This window comes from Python bivittatus, unplaced genomic scaffold (genome assembly GCF_059951505.1).
Source record: "Python bivittatus isolate LINGU-HERP-01145 unplaced genomic scaffold, Pbiv_v1 ctg000120_np1212, whole genome shotgun sequence".
Taxonomy (NCBI): Eukaryota; Metazoa; Chordata; class Lepidosauria; order Squamata; family Pythonidae; genus Python; species Python bivittatus.
The window spans coordinates 3,229,434-3,245,347 of NW_028277037.1; the positions used below are offsets into that span (position 1 = coordinate 3,229,434).

General features: G+C 41.4%; 1 protein-coding gene across 3 annotated transcripts in view; it reads right to left on the reverse strand.

The window, feature by feature from the left end:
• Positions 1-15,659, reverse strand: part of PRPF18 (pre-mRNA processing factor 18) — a 32,588-nt gene extending 16,929 nt beyond the window's left edge. Inside the window, exons 1-10 of one of the 3 annotated variants that reach the window (XM_007429887.3) lie at positions 15,494-15,657; positions 14,250-14,327; positions 11,545-11,649; positions 9,928-10,041; positions 9,038-9,184; positions 7,332-7,400; positions 6,425-6,565; positions 5,102-5,173; positions 4,659-4,814; positions 1,354-4,528 (exon numbers count right to left, since the gene is read on the reverse strand). In XM_007429887.3, the coding sequence (XP_007429949.1) occupies positions 4,448-4,528; positions 4,659-4,814; positions 5,102-5,173; positions 6,425-6,565; positions 7,332-7,400; positions 9,038-9,184; positions 9,928-10,041; positions 11,545-11,649; positions 14,250-14,327; positions 15,494-15,559 (1,029 nt within the window). In that variant the 5' untranslated portion in view covers positions 15,560-15,657 and the 3' untranslated portion in view covers positions 1,354-4,447. Of the gene's footprint in view, positions 1-1,353; positions 4,577-4,658; positions 4,815-5,101; positions 5,174-6,424; positions 6,566-7,331; positions 7,401-9,037; positions 9,185-9,927; positions 10,042-11,544; positions 11,650-14,249; positions 14,328-15,493 lie in introns of those variants that run through there. The other 2 variants (XM_088134845.1, XM_088134844.1) reach the window with 2 other exon arrangements.
• Between the last annotated feature and the right edge of the window lie 255 nt (positions 15,660-15,914).

The window sequence follows — 15,914 nt, forward strand, 5'->3', positions numbered from 1 at the left end:
CATGGATATATTCATGAGGTCTTCAAGTGTCAAGCGGGGGGGGGATTTATTTTATACACTGTTTTTAATACTGGGTCCTATCTTGCATAAGTAACATTGAGTCTTTTAAGTTAAGGTTTTCAGTTTAGGTTTCATGTTTCCACTTTATGTATGCAAGTTGGAATCCAACTGACAGTATTTAAATTTAGGACAATGTTTTTCAAACTTGGCAACTTTAAGATGTGTGGATTTCAACTCCCAGAATTCTGGGAGTTGGAAGTCCACACATCTTAAAGTTGCCGTGTTTGGAAAAAAAGGCTTTCACAATGGACCTCAAGGGGCTGGGCTACAGCTAACACCCAATTCATATAACGAGATACAGCTGAGATTCTGCAGTTTATGTTTGCAATAAGGTACCATTCCATAAAGTGCAAAAGGATAAAGTTATTTCAACCCAAATGCCATACAAAAATCAGTGTTAAAGCCACCATTCATAAGCTGGAGTACCCTTCAGTACAATTTTTAGAGAGAAAGCTATTGTCAACCTACAGCCTTTTTGATAGTGCCCTCTACATTTCTTATTTTCCAATTAAAATCTTTAGTAAAAGGCACAAGATTTATACGATCTGAAGAGTAAATTTAAGGTGAAAACATCTGCTTACGTTATCCCCCAGAGCCACTCATGTCACAATTAAGTGGTCATCCTGGTTGTGGGAGAATGAAAGATCAACTAAAGGTGGTCTACATAAGCTTTGCTCTTATCCATATATGTCTGTCTTTCAGAGCAAAATTATAGCCTTCTAAATCACACAGGCATTTCTAAATTATTTAGAGATCATTCAACCAAAGCCAAGCTGAAAAAACATCGTGAAACCACTGAAATAAGGCAAGGATTTGGTTGTAACATGAGAGCAAGTTCCAATTATATTAAAACTTTCTCAAAGATTATGTATTCAAAACTATATAGGACACGCCACACTTTCTTAATAGCATCTTGATGCTTCTATTTTTGTAGCAAGATCATCCAAGCCCAAATTACACAATGAACTCGTGGTTCTAGCTCTCCTTTATTACTGTTTATAAAGTTTTGTACTTTAGATGAAAGTAATATCCTGTCCTAAGAGACTTTGAAGAAGTCAAACATGCTCAAACGGGAACAAAAATCAACTGAAACACGGTTCAAAAGGAGTCTCTATAGCCAAGCAGATCTGTTCTGCTTTTAGAGAGAAACTTAGGCGTTTTTAAAAGGAATCAACTGCTGTGTTGTCTTGGAAAATGATGAATGCGAAGGAAGCCTGGGCATGAAGAAGATTGTAGGGGATAATCTCTCCAGCACTTAATCCTCTACAAACATCCTCAAACCCTTCCGCTGTCTTTTTGGGGGGAGGTGGGGTGGGAATGGGGACCGGTAGGGATACAGAAAACAATTGTTCCTGGGCATATAAAAAGGAATGAATTTTCCTGGTAATACCAACCAGAGTGGTTGGCACCATCTCCTTTCAGGATGGTTTTTCAGCAGCCCAGCCTAGTCTACAGCCCTGGGATCCCCTGGTGGTCTCACATCCAAGAATGAACCAGCCTCAATCCAAATTCCAAACACAGACGCAGTCAGTTGAGTGCTGCTCCTCATTGATAGCATTGACCATAAACTTCTTTTCTATACCATTTCAGGCAGCCCTTGTCATTCCAAGTGCCTTGAAACTCTTTGCAAAAACAATTTCCTGTACACGTGGATGTTAGGCTTACATGACCCCCAAATATAGCAGAAATCAAAATGCCCCCCTTTCCCCCCCAACAGGCTGCCTTTCAAGTTTCAAAACTTTCTTAGGGCTAATTCTCTATACGTCATCAGCTTCCCTGCTCACTCACCCGCATCTGCCTTAATAAACGATGCCAACTTTCTCAAAATGCTTTATGCCAAAATGGCCTCTCCCTTAACATACTGCCATGATGTAAGAAAAGACCTCTCTGCCTTTCTCCATATTTCACCTGGAAAAACCCAGTTTGCCCTTTTTGCTGCATTTGCACCTCCTGGTAAGTGTCTGCATGCTGCTATCTTAACTAATCACATTATTTGCCTGCCCACAGTTAATATCCACATATCCAAAACTTTCCTAGCAAGGAAATGTAGCTTAAGCCCTGGAAAGTTCTGTCTTGGCCAGTGTTTCTCAACATTGGCAACTTTAAGATCTGTGGACTTCAACTCCCAGAATTCCCCAGCCCGCATGCTGGCTGGGGAATTCTGGGAGTTGAAGTCCACAGATCTTAAAGTTGCTAACGCTGAGAAACACTGCTCTAGGCATTATTGCCAGCCCAAGTTAAAAGACCCCTATGAATTTTCAGTCACATCTCTTGGTGAAGACAATCTGTTCACAATATTCTATCTTGCCTCTCTGTTCAGTCAAGAACTGTCCTTTTTTGGTCCCCACAGCACCATTTTTCTAATAATCATGGCTTCATTGGATCCGGTGGCTAAAATAATTGGGACCAAAATTAGAACTTTTGAAAAGAGGTATGGAATGCACAACTTGTTTTAAAAATTAGAATTTTACAGGGTCAGACTTAAGCTCAAAAATCTAAAAATCAATAAAGCCACCATCACCAGCACATGAATTTTCAAATGCCTTAGTTTGCCAAAGTGTCACCATGAATATTCACATACGGAGTTTGCCACCATGTCTCTGAATGATCCAGTGCTATGCTCTCTGATGAAGCACAAAAAAGCCCTACTTTTTACTGCAATTCCCGTAGATCTAGTGTGAGCAGGAGAGAAAGGCTTCTTAAAGGGAGTCTAGACAGGCTCTATTCAGATCCTCGTTCATAAACAAAGGATTTTTTTTTTATTTTGGCAGGCTTAATTCTCTGCTGCCGTTTTTAATGCGCTTTTTATTGGGGTGCTATTTGCAAATTATTTCACTGCTTTTAAGTCATCCTTTGATGATGTGACTGTTGTCACCCCCTGGGTTCTCTATGAACTCACCCATTTTAGCTTTTCTTTATTACCTTATGCTAATTTTACAGACATTTAACTGTTGTCTATAATTCTCTAGGTCAGTGTTTCTCAACCTTGGCAACTTGAAGATGTGTGGATTTCAACTCCCAGAATTCCCTAGCCAGCCATACTGGCTGGGGAATTCTGGGAATTGAAGTCCACACATTTTCAAGTTGCCAAGGTTGAGAAACACTGCCTAGATTGAACAGCATTTCCTCAGAAAGGAACAGGTATGTAGTTTAAGACTGGCTAATGGATCAGAGTTATATTTTACCAGGAAATCAAAGCAACATACATAGAAACCTCCCTTCATTTTATCCCTCCAACAACAAGCCTATGAACTAAGTTGGGCCAAGAGAGTGTAAAGGGCTCAAAATCAGAAAGTTCACATGGTTAAGAGTGGACTTGAACCAGATTCTGCCCAATCTTATTCCAACACTTTGACCACTCTAACTTAACTGCAATGATTTAAGTTACTAAAGTTACACCATTTATTTCAATTATCTTCCAGTTTTCCAGTTCCAATTCTTTTTCAGACCAAAATCACTTTTTCAGCCTTCAATGCTGCAGAAATAATTCTCTAGACATAATAGGTAGGAACGAACTTTATAAATTATAAAACTTAGAACAAATATGAATGTATTTGTATCTGGAGAACCAGGACATTAAAAACCACTTTTAGATGAACCAGTTCTGTTCCCAGAATTCAGAAGGTGCTCCTGCTGACCCTAGAAACATAATTATTTACTATGACCCATACCCTATAACAGCTATTTTAAAAATCCCACAAGATTCACCAAAAAAAAAAAAAAACAGAGCAAGATTGCTATAATGTGCTATCATGACCATATCTGGGGTTCCTATTAAGTCAGCGCTCCAGGTTTAATGAACCACTATACAAACAAGCAGGTGATCAAGCAAAAAAATAAACCAGAAAGATGGGAGTTGCGTGTGTTAGATCTGAACCCAAAATTAGAGCATGTCCAAACAGGGAAAGGATCAGAAACCAGCCTTCAACCAGTGTGATTTGTTCTAGACAGCTTTGGATTTGGAAATAACCCAGAGCAACTCCTTCTTCAGGCACATTTACAAATCCAGACTTGTTTGGTCGTACTTACCCATAACCCTGGGTTTAGGAATGAAATTAATTTCTCCCTTTCAAGTCTATTTATTCACCTGCATAAGATAATCCTCTGGCATAACATATGTTCATTCACATCATTTGCTAGAGGGCCCTCTCTTAATGTGACCTTTACAAACTTTTCTTAGAGAGATCTCATTTCTTACAAAAACAAAACAAAAAAAAGGAAATATACAATGGTATTGAAGCTTAAACCATTGTGACCACTTGGGCAGAACCTAAGTGATGCACATGAAGTTCCAGTCTATTCTGGGCTTTAGATCCAAAGTTCTCATAAAGACTGCTCTGCTCCACATTGTCTGGGTCCCCGAGAGCAGAAACGGACTGCAGGGTTGTCACAATGCGTTGTACTCCACACATTTGGATGGGTCTGTGGGGAAGTGTTTCTGGCAAATGGTCATGAGCCTCTTCAAGCCCTGCAGAGTTCAGTGCAAACAAGGTCATAATCAGAGAGCCCAAGAACTCTGTAGAATGAACACACAGATATTGCATTCGCACCTTAAAACAAATCTCTGAACCACACATCCACAGTTCTGTTCCTCTTACCTGGATGTATTTCCTCTGAGTTTCATCATTTAAAACGTGAGCCACATGCTTTGAGAAGATCTTCTCTCGACCAGTACGGGCGTGGATGCCAACCATAGTGACGCCAATCGGCCATGGAGCATTCCCAATAGCCATCTGGAGATAGGCATCGTTGGCCTACAGAAACAGCCTGGTCAGTATCAGTCAAGGCAAGGAAAACTTAAGCAACAGCAGTTCTGAAATTCTGCTCTTCAGAAACAGACTGACAATTCTAGACTCTGAAGATCTTCCTGCCCCCATGTTATAAACTTACATTTCCTAAGCAAGCAAATAAAATAAATATTGCTCCAACGAGTAAGCTGCTTAGACTTTATTTATTTATTAAATTTGTATACTTTCAACATCTCAACCCAAAGAAGCGCCAGGATTTAAATGTCATGAGACTCTTTTAAATTGGGTAGTACCTTCACGTATTCCCTTTGCAACATGAACTTGATAATATCTGTTATTGATTCCTTGATGTCTGCAGGAAGAGTCTAAAAACAGATGAAACACAAACACTGAATGAGCAAGAAGTGAGCAAAGCAACATACAGCAAGTTTTTCAAATCTAATAGCTGGGAAAATGCTATCCAAAGAAGGAAAAATAAAAGAATCGGAGACACGGTTGATGGCATAAACAGCTAAAAGTATTTACTTTAAGCATGTAAGAATAAAAATTAGTTCTTCCGTTTGCGAGAAAAAAAACATGTTTTTTGCAAGGAAATCCATGTTCCATTCAAAAAGGCCCAGGGTCTATATTCATGCATAAATTAGCCAAATCTTGGTTTATCCTGATTAGGAGACAAGCCCCAAATGCCAAGCTATCCACAACAGACCTTCTCCTCTAAGGGCCAATAAAGTGCTCTTGACAAAATAACCAAAAACACATGATGCACAGACGCAGCAGAATTCCCAAAGCTTGACTGAAAGGCAGTAAGCGCGAAGAGACACAGCAATCAACCTCTCCTGTGGGCGGAGGTTTACGGTTATAAGAATCTAAAGACATCATAAGAATCAGCCCTGTCCCTGTTGGCCTTCCGTAAGGCCTTGAAAACTTGGTTTGGGTCCGATCCTGGGGCCCTGCGTCTGTGATAAGAGCCTGCCTCCTGGCTGTGTAGGTTACTGGCTGGATGATGCCCAGCTGCTGTGTGTTTTATTTCTATTTGGTGTATTTTATTTATTTTATTGTAAGCCACCCAGAGACATGTAGGTGAGATGGGCAGCTATATAAATCAAATAAGTAAATCTATTTGCCAACCGAGGTTTGATTGAATCATGTAAGGGGAGGGCACCCCATCCCTAAAGGGTTTTCACTGGAGGCTGATCTGCCAGTTTTCCATGCTTTCGTCTAGTTTGCCACTCAGGGAATGATCGCTGCTCTTCCCAGAGAAGCAGCCAGTAAAAGAAGGGTGTTCTATCACCGCTGTTAAGTAAAAGGGGGAGGGGAGTCCCACACGTCACTTCTGCAAACAGTGCCGATTAAATGGGAATCGCACTCCTGACTTCACACAAAGAATTCTTATACAGTGAAATGCAACAGAGGCTGGCAGAGAAAAGAGGCCAGTCCACCCACGTGACACAAAGCATCCCAGGAACAATTTTATTTCACAATCCAGTACGGTATATACTAGCTGTCAGTTTGATTTGCCCTATTTTTACAGAGGAAAAAAAAAATATATTGTAAAACTATTGTTGTTATGCAGTTAGAAAAGAATTCCAAAAGGGGGGAAATCTTGCAGGAGTTACCCTTTTGCGAAGTTTTCTGAACAGAGGTCTCAGATACGATTCTGTCTGCTTCTGGGTAGCACTGTTCAGCTTTCCCTGGACGCCCCGTTTCACATAATCTTCTCTCGCATTCAGCTCCTTTGCCCAAACTCCAAGAAGAAACTGAAGATAGCAAGTGTGTTTAGGCCATCTTTCTACACAGGCTAACATAGTGTTACTACATTTAATCTGCAAGCCAATCTTCCCCAAGCTGGGGGCCTCTAGATGTGTAGATTTCAACTCCCACAATCCTCAGCAATGTGCATGCTAACTGGGGAGTTCTTAAAGTTGAAGTCTGTCATTCTGAAAAGCACCCAGGTTGGGGGAATGTTAGCTAGGACAGCACATTAAAACCCACGTTTTGAGAATATCTGTATCCGTTTGGCCTGTAAGTCTTTAACAAAGACAGTTAAGAAAACTCCTCATACCAGCAGAGGCTACAGAATGCAACTGATGTCCAAAATAATTTTTTTAAAAAATTTTGCATACCACATTTCATTGTAAAGATCCCTCAAAACCATTTGCAACATTTATAAAAACAGTATTATAAAGAAGTCCATGGTATGGGGAAAAGTTAGAAGGGTTTCCAGAATAGAAAAGGTCCAATTTTCTGTCACCTCCCATCTGCAACACAGACAGCAGAATTTTCCACAAAAGTCAGAGGAGCCTGGAGGTTGATAGAACTGAAGATAGTTTTTAAAATAGCCTGATTTTACTCATTTGCTTAGATTCCTACCAGCAATTTCTGTATGTTGAACCCACTTGAAATGTCTAGTTCAAACTGTGACGCCAAGGTCTTAACCCTAAAATCACACATATATAAAATCAATAATCTCAGTAGCTTATCAGCAAGTTTACAGTTTTGAGGTATGAGTTGTTAAGCTTTTACCTTCAAGAATTTAGTTATGATATCCATATCTTTATGATCATTACCATGACCTAAAGATTTTCCCAATGCCTAAGAGAGAAAGAGGGAGACAGAATGAGAGAGAGATTCGTATGTACTTCCAACAATAAAGCCTGATGCAAACGTACATAACTCAAGAACATTATAGATCAGGGGTGATCAAAGATCAGATCCAATGCCAGCAAAGGTGCTCCAGTTCTGGAGAAGACACCCTTCAGTTCTGGTGCTCCTTAAAGGAACTGTAGGAACCCTTTTCCAACATTCATACCAGTGTTTCTCAACCTTAGTAACTTTAAGGTATGTGGACTTCAACTCCCAGAATTCCCATGGCTGGCTGAGGAATTCTGGGAGTTGAAGTCCACATATCTTAAAGTTGTTAAGGTTGAGAAACACTTGTTTATACAGTACAGTGAGGGTGCCCAACCAGGATCCAAACCATCTATGCCTGTTTTGAATCCAAATACATATCTACTATAGATTAGCTAAATATTAAAAGACCCAAATATCTAATAGCAAGACTGAAAACTTATTTTTTACATTTCATAAGCCAGTAATAAAAGGAAGCTACCCAACAGGGCATTGCTGCTCTTTAGATCGGATTCCAAGGAGCGCTGATAGCATGAAATGTAACTGCGACACGTGTCTGCAACTCGTTAAAGCAACCATGTCATCCCCTGAGATTATGCAGCAACTCAGAAAGCGGGTGTGCAATTCCACAAAAAGATGCAGCTGCTTTAAGGAGTTAAGACAGGTACTATGTTCATGCGCCAAACCTCCTTAAATCTAGAGGTGGCAACAACTAAATATGTGCATGTATGCGTGCGTGCCTTCAGTCAGTCTTGATTCCTGTTAACTGCCTAGACAAGTATTTTAGCAACATTTTCAGAAGCGGTTTGCCCTTGCCTTCTTCCCAGGGCTGAGAAAGTGATCAGCCCAAGGTCACCCAGCTGACTTCATGCCTAAAGTGAGATTAGAACTCACAGTCTCCTGGTTTCTAGCCTGGTGCCTTACCCACTACGCCAAACTGGCTCTCCTAACTAACCTTAGCTAAAAACCTAAGCAGAGTAAAAAAAGCAGGAAGCAGGAGTAGCACCCCATAATGCTAAGTGAATTAGGAGGGTGAACCACTAGTGTCTACTGCATGATTGCAAACAGTACAGAAAACAAATAAACTTAACATCCTATTAAAGGAAAATAATCTGATCTGATAAATAGTCATAATGGAATATAGTAGATTAATAAACTTGTCCAAAAAAGACTAAAGCCAACATAAAGGGAAGACACCCATTATGTGCAGATAATATACACATCTGCATAGAAATCCATGAATCTAAGAGTGAAAATCTTTCCAGAATATATTGCTGATGACAATTTTCTCACATAGATAATGAAACTTTCCCAGTAGTGAACCACCAGTAAAGAAGGGGGGCACTTCTTCTATCCTGAGATCTGCAGAAAGTTCAAGACTCTGTTAAAATGAAGGGTGCATTAAATTCTTGACCTGCTTTGCTGAGGAAGAAATAACTGGGGGGGGTGGGGGTTGCTCCTCTGGATTGAATCCCAAACAAGGAAAACCTTGTCAAAGCAACAGGAACGGGAATCCCTGCAATGTATAGTTTGTCCAGCTTTGCTTGGTACAATTTATCTATTTACGCATGCACTACCCCAGCCAAAATTTCATACCATACCTCTAATTCTTCAATGGTTGTGTTCTCTTCATGGACTTTGAGGTCATTCTGTGCGTCATCCTCTCCTTGTTCCTGTCCACCTACAATCTCATTCAGATATTGCTGGTCAATCTTATCCAAAGCAGCCTTCAGGTCATTCCTTAATCCCTACAAAAAGGAAACAGTTTAAGGAATATGTCAAATTAATCTGGAAAACATATCAAAGTTCAGACTAGATAATCAAGCTGGTGAGCTTTAGCTGTGTACTTCTAAGGAATTCAGGGCCAGTCTTCACCTTCAGTCAAAATCTTGAAGCCACCCAAGATTAACTGCATCAGTGGCAGGGTGGCATGAAATATGCAATATATAGGACCTGGCACATCAATAGGAGGATTAACATGATTTGCACAACTGCAGTGCTCCTATTTCTAAAGTCTGTCACACAGATCTGGTGGAAATACAAACTGTCCCCAAGTTTCCATCCCTAAAAATTTGTTGTTCCAAACCATAAGTCACAACTTAATCATTCATTCTCTTTTAAAAATCCCCACGTAAATTTTAAAGTCAGTGCACAGAACAAGGGCTGAGAAGCAGTTCAATCTCATTAAGCATTTATCCTAAATAACCAACATACTCATGACGACATGTAAATTCCAAATAAACAAGTCCAAATTGAATCTCTATTAATTCAGATCTTAAGACTTTATACCAACCAATTCATAAGCAGAGAAAAGGTGTTCTGTGTTTCATTAAGGAAGCAAAATATATTATAAATAAAATATTGTTTTAGATATTTTTTCTAATATACTGATAGATCCATTAAAGCTATGGAGGGAAGAAACAAGTAGTTCCCTATAAGGGTCCTGTATAAATTACTCCAGCATTTAATGCCCCTTAATCAACAGACTTACCTTGTTCACTTCTGGGGCCAGAATTTCTATTTTTCGCAATCGCTGGAAGGCATCATAATCTGTTTCTCCAAACAGTCTGATGGGCTCACCTCTTTCTCTCAATCTCCTAATGACCTGAAAAGAGTCAGCAAAATGCTCCAGTATACCAACTGGAAAATACAACACTGATCTATATGTTGGTGGAAAGGAGGAGCTCCATCTAGGTATGTGCTCTATATTGAGGAAGAGCAAAGGCATTCAGGAAACATCACAAATAGGGCATTCAACTCAGAGGACATTTCATCTCAAGCATTTTTGGGGTGGGGGGGCTATTAATGGTACAATGCCAGAATCCTGAAGGTCATGCATGGATGCAAAAGCATGTATGGCAGCACATTCCTTGGCTTTCATTAAGTTCCCTGTCCACCCGAATTTTATTTTTTAAACTTTCTTTTAATTAAAAATAAGAATGGGAAATTAGCATGTTGCAAAGAAAAGCACCGGCCGCAAGTTTAACCTGGAATTTTCAACATCGCCTTTGGGACACACAGGCATTCTTTAAAAGATAGGATAGGATAGGATAGGATAGGATAGGATAGGATAGGATAGGATAGGATAGGATAGGATAGGATAGGATAGGATAGGAAAGGAAATTGTGGGGGTTCTGGCCCACTGCTTCATTTGCCTTCTGATCTAGGAAGCTTTGCAGCTGGCTAAAAGCCCTATGGGGCCCATTTTGTGAGAACACCCACAGCATGGTCTCAAAATTCCCCATGCATCCATTGGCCCACAAGATTAACAGTACTCCCAGTACTGTCAAAACTCTCCATCTTGTTCAACAGCATGGAATGTGCAGTTCAACAGTCTCAAATGTGGTGTGTGACAGCTGCTGGGTGAAAAGTCTAAGGGGCATCTACTATTTCAAAACTTCCAAGAGTTTCGTGCAGTGCAGCAGATATGCCCCATTACAGCACATTCATCACAGAAGACACTAATATTTTGAGTGCTTAGACCAGTGTTTCTCAACCTTGGCCGCTTTAAGATGTGTGGACTTCAACTCCCAGAATTCCCCAACCAGCATGCTGGCTGGGGAATTCTGGGAGTTGAAGTCCATACATCTTAAAGCGGCCAAGGTTGAGAAACACTGGCTTAAACAGCTCCATCTAGATATGTGCTAAGTGTGAAATCAGAATGGGAACCACCGTGGATTCTGTAGGGGAAGGTACGGATGTAATGCAGGTTGCATTCAATCTCTGGAACGTTCTCCCTGAACTGCAAAAAAGGACTATATCTACATTTCAGGGTTGCCAATAAAGCAAGATTTAAAACCAGTTTAATGTTAGAATCCTTATGAGTCTTAATTAGAGCTAGTCATCGAGGCTAATGATCTTCACAGCTGTAATTAAGGGGGAAGGGGACAGCCACTTTCAAGAAGCTAATAAGGAAAAATTCATCATCTGCAGTTAAAATGCCTGCACTGGTTATCGCAGTGCACTGGCAGTTAAAAGACTGGTTCCTCTGGCTTCTACAAAAATATTAGATATACAGGAAAACACTACCCTAGTAAACCTCCTCTACTGAGCAACTACTGCATGATGATAGCTAAAATTTGGACAAGTACAAATTATTTGTCTTTACCTCTTGTCTAGAAAGTGTCATGGGCAACTTCTCCTCTGCCAATTCCAGCTCCAGCACTGGATTGGAAGACGCTGTCTTCTCATCCTTTTCCGCCTCCTCCTGGACCTAGGTAGCATTGAGGAGTACAGTATAACTCAGAGTTTTAAATATGGGCACAGAACGTGGATTTCCCACATTTGATAATATGCAGCCGAGCAGACATGCAGAAATTCTTCTAGAACTCCCAACAGAATTGTTTAGTTGGCATTACCTTTGTTTTCAGAATTGCATCATCACTGCAGCCTAACTCAGTAAGGTACTACAACTGCCCCAAATTCCAACCACTTATAAGGCAGCACATCTGGACCAGTTTCATGAAGAATGTGGAGTATCAAAAAAATTAAAGCTAAAAACTTTTGGGAACCAGTTAACGCTTAGGAGCTTTTGGTTCCACAAACCAAAGCTTGCCCAGTCCAACTATAACTATGGTTTCATTAAAAGAGAAAGCAAGGGAAGGAATCCAAGCGCAGGAGGGGAAAGAGAAGTCAGATCAGCTTGCCATTGCCTGTCAATTGAGTCCATTTCTGATGCTTTTTTTTTTTTTGATGAAAGTATGCCACCTAGGCTGAAATATCTCTGGGTACAAATAGTACAACACCAACCGTTCTCAACTCAAAACCAGTTGAGAAAATATCTAGTGCAGGTTTATACATGAGGCTAACACAAGCTGGTTCTACAGCAGCCATCGCTCCCATCCTGAGTGAGTCCAAGACCATTTTAAAACTTCCAAAAGGCAATGATTTATCCAGGACATAAAATAATGTCATACATAGAAATACTATTTAACAAATGTAACACATTCACCTCTGAAACAGGAAGAAGGCTGTGATAATAGTGGAATTAAGTCCAAGATGGAAAAAAAGATGCAAATCCTTCCATCAGCTGGAGCCAACTGCAAGCAATGGGTGTTTGCAAACAAATAAAATACGTGGTTCCAGTACTTTCTATTTATAAGCAAATCAGACATCTACAAGCTAAGGCAGTCTAAGCAAAGCAAAAGCACCTACACTGGTATATTTTTGCACTTGCTAACAAATGTGTACACGTGGAATACTCTGCGTCATTCAGGTGAGCTGGAACAACTCAAAATGATTTTATCAGAACATTTCCACAGGAAATTTATTTTATCTACATTCTTGGCATTCTATCCTAATTTTTTTTCCAAATCGAACTCCGAGGACTAAATGGTGATCGAACGATTATCTGACCATATTGCAATACTAGAGATTCAATTTTATTGAAGCCACATCTTCCCTATTAGTCATTTTTCCATTCCTAAATATAAGTAACATCCATTTCTTCTTCTGTCACCATATTCCCTCAGAAAAAACGTATCCTTCCTTGATTGTCTTCTCGCTGATGATGCTTTCTTAGCCAAGGAAATCCTTTATAATGTTCTGACATCAATTTTAGCTCATTCTGGAACTTATCCTTCCTTTTGCTACCCTTACACGTTCAGGCTATTCTGTTCCATTTGGTTTTAGATTAAGCTGTTCTCCCTCCCACTCAGATCACTTTTAACTATCACCTAAAAACTTCCTATGCAGCCTGATTTTTTAATATATCTGGCCATTACTCATTTGCATGGAAATTGTTTGTGTATTTGGTATTTCAACCAGCAGTATCTTCTTTTTCCTGTGGAGTTTCTAGCCATGGAATCCGATCCAACTTTTTACTTGTATTTTAAAGTCAGCTTTCCTAAAATCTGAAATACACAACTGACCCAGATCAGTTTTGGTTGCCACAGATTCAGCTAGATCTCTCCTATTGGCCAGGTTAACTGCAGGCTACATTCTCTCCATGCTCCTTCTACTTCCTGAGAAGTGAACTTGGCAGTCTCTTTCTCTTCCTTTCCATAATGCAAAACGCTGCACTAATCCACTCACATCCCTTCTGTTCATCTGATATGCCAGATTGAGGTAAGCAGAAGGAAAAAAGTCTCCCAGATTATATATTTGTTATGATGTTTCCTGTATTATTACTGATCACAACTGATCAGTAATAATACAGGAATTTCCCCTGATTAAAAAATAAAAGCTATTATTTCATTGCCTTTGAAGAACTGTATCTTTTGAGCCTCGAAAATACCAATCAAAACGAGGCTTGCTTGCTAGGCTCTGAAGAGTTTGACACACAAAAGAAATCAAGCCAGCAGTCTAGAGCGGTGTTTCTCAACCATGGCAACTTGAAGACGTGTGGACTTCAACTCCCAGAACTCCCCAGCCAGCATGGCTGGCTGGGGAGTTCTGGGAGTTGAAGTCCACACGTCTTCAAGTTGCCATGGTTGAGAAACACTGCTCTAGAGATTAACAGCTTCTGAACAAGCCTCAAGAGGAGGACTGGTTGTCTCAGGTCCGCTGTCCATGCCTAGTGGGACACAACATAAAGAAAATAAGAGCAGCTCCATTCCCAAGCAGCTTCATGCCCTTGACACAGGAAGCCAAACTAAAAATAAAAACTCAAGTAGCTGCATATTCATGCATGCCTCTTCCTGCATTGCAAACTTAGCTTGGGAACTCGTACCTCTCTCGGTGGCGTCTCATTTACTGGCTAAAGTGCAAACGTGACAGAATGAAAAAAAATAACTAGATTAATATATTTTAATACGCGACCAAAGAGAATCTGCATAACTAGATACATCCCTGACACGAATACGAAGCCATTACCTTGTATCCACATCTTTTGAAATATGCCTCTTCCTCCTTCTTAGCTAATTCACCGCGTTTGAAATATTTCTTATTTTCCTGAAAGAGAGAAGTTATATCACGTTAAGTGAACTCTCATATTTCTTCTTTCAATGTTTCTTTTTAATTTCAGAAATACATGTTTAAACACAGTGATCAATAACCCCTTCCCACATACACAATATATGTAATCCTAAAGAAAGCTATAACACTTAGACATTAATATTCAATAACTTCGTCCCAAAATACATTTGAATAGAGAGAGACTCTGCTAGGAACCATTTTGTTGATCTAAACTACTTTATAGGTGTTTCAGTACAAAATGTGGTGAAGAGTAGATTACTTGGATACAAACTGCTTCTGGCAGAAGCATGTGACGGGGTTTTTAAGCAGGAATGGCAAATGTCCAACCATATCCAGTAACCCGTAAGCAGAACGGGCTGGATTTGGACATCCTGCTAGGCTACAACGAAGTGGTCTAGTTTGTGGTTTCATATACTGTGCAGCACGGTCTTCCTTGGGTTCCTTAGACTGACATCCCATCTTCCCCCCAGGAGCTCATACATCCCCAGACAGCCCTCCCTCCCCTATTGCTTTCCTCACAACAACACCCCTGCAGAGTAGGCTGGTCCAAGGGATGGCGATTCCCAGGTGTGTGGGGGGGTGCATGGGTGTGTGCGTGTCCCCATCCAAGTCAAAGCATCCTGGGGCGAAGGGAGAAGGAGCAACCCGTCCCAACTCCCTCGCCCAGGAACACCGCTGCCTATTTGGCTATTCCCTCTACTGCAGTGTTGTCCAAACTTGGCCACTTTCAGATGAGTGGACTTCAACTCCCAGAATTCCCCAGTTCTGAGAGTTGAAGTCCACTCATCTGAAAGTGGCCAAGTTTGGACAACACTGCTCTACTGGTTACCCATTTTAAGTCCAGGAGCGCACAGGCGTTCCTTCCAGGGTTTTCTCCCCCAAACAACCCCGCAAGGCAGGCCGGGCTGGGAGAGGACGGCTCCCCAGTGCTCCCTGCATCCGCAAAGAGAAGCAGGGAGGAGGAAGAACCGCTTCCCCCCTTTGACGCCATCGCTCGCCCTAAATGACCCGAGCTCTCTCCTCCAAGAGGCTCGCAGGGCGGTCTCCCTTCACTTTATCCCAATAACAACAACCCTGCGAGGTAGGCAGGCGGCTAGGCGGCGGGAAATCAGCGGCCGCTGCCCCCGCTGCCTTCCGCTTACCGCCAACAGCTCCTTCTCCGCCAGCAGCTTCCGCTTCCGCTCGATCTCCGCCTTGAGAATGTCCATCTCGCCTCCCCCGCGAGCAAAACGCAGCCCCGAGAGGCCCGCGGGCCGCCTCCCGACCCCGTCCTGCCCGACCGGATGTCTCGCAGCCAAACAGAGCGCGCCACTTCCGCACAGGCGCAGTGGAATGCGCCGTCTAGGACACAGGTCAAAAAGGGAAGAGTGACCGCCGCGTTCTGCTAGGAGTGAGTTCCGGGTTCCTTGGGAAGCATTCTCTCCGCACCCTTTCCTGGCCGGAGAGGAGCAACAGCAGTTGAGAGACGCAGCGTGACTTAGAGTTGCGCTGCGTTAGGATGGCGGCTGGTCGTTAACATTTTATATGCTTTCAAACTTGCGGCCCTACGGATTATCCTCAAAG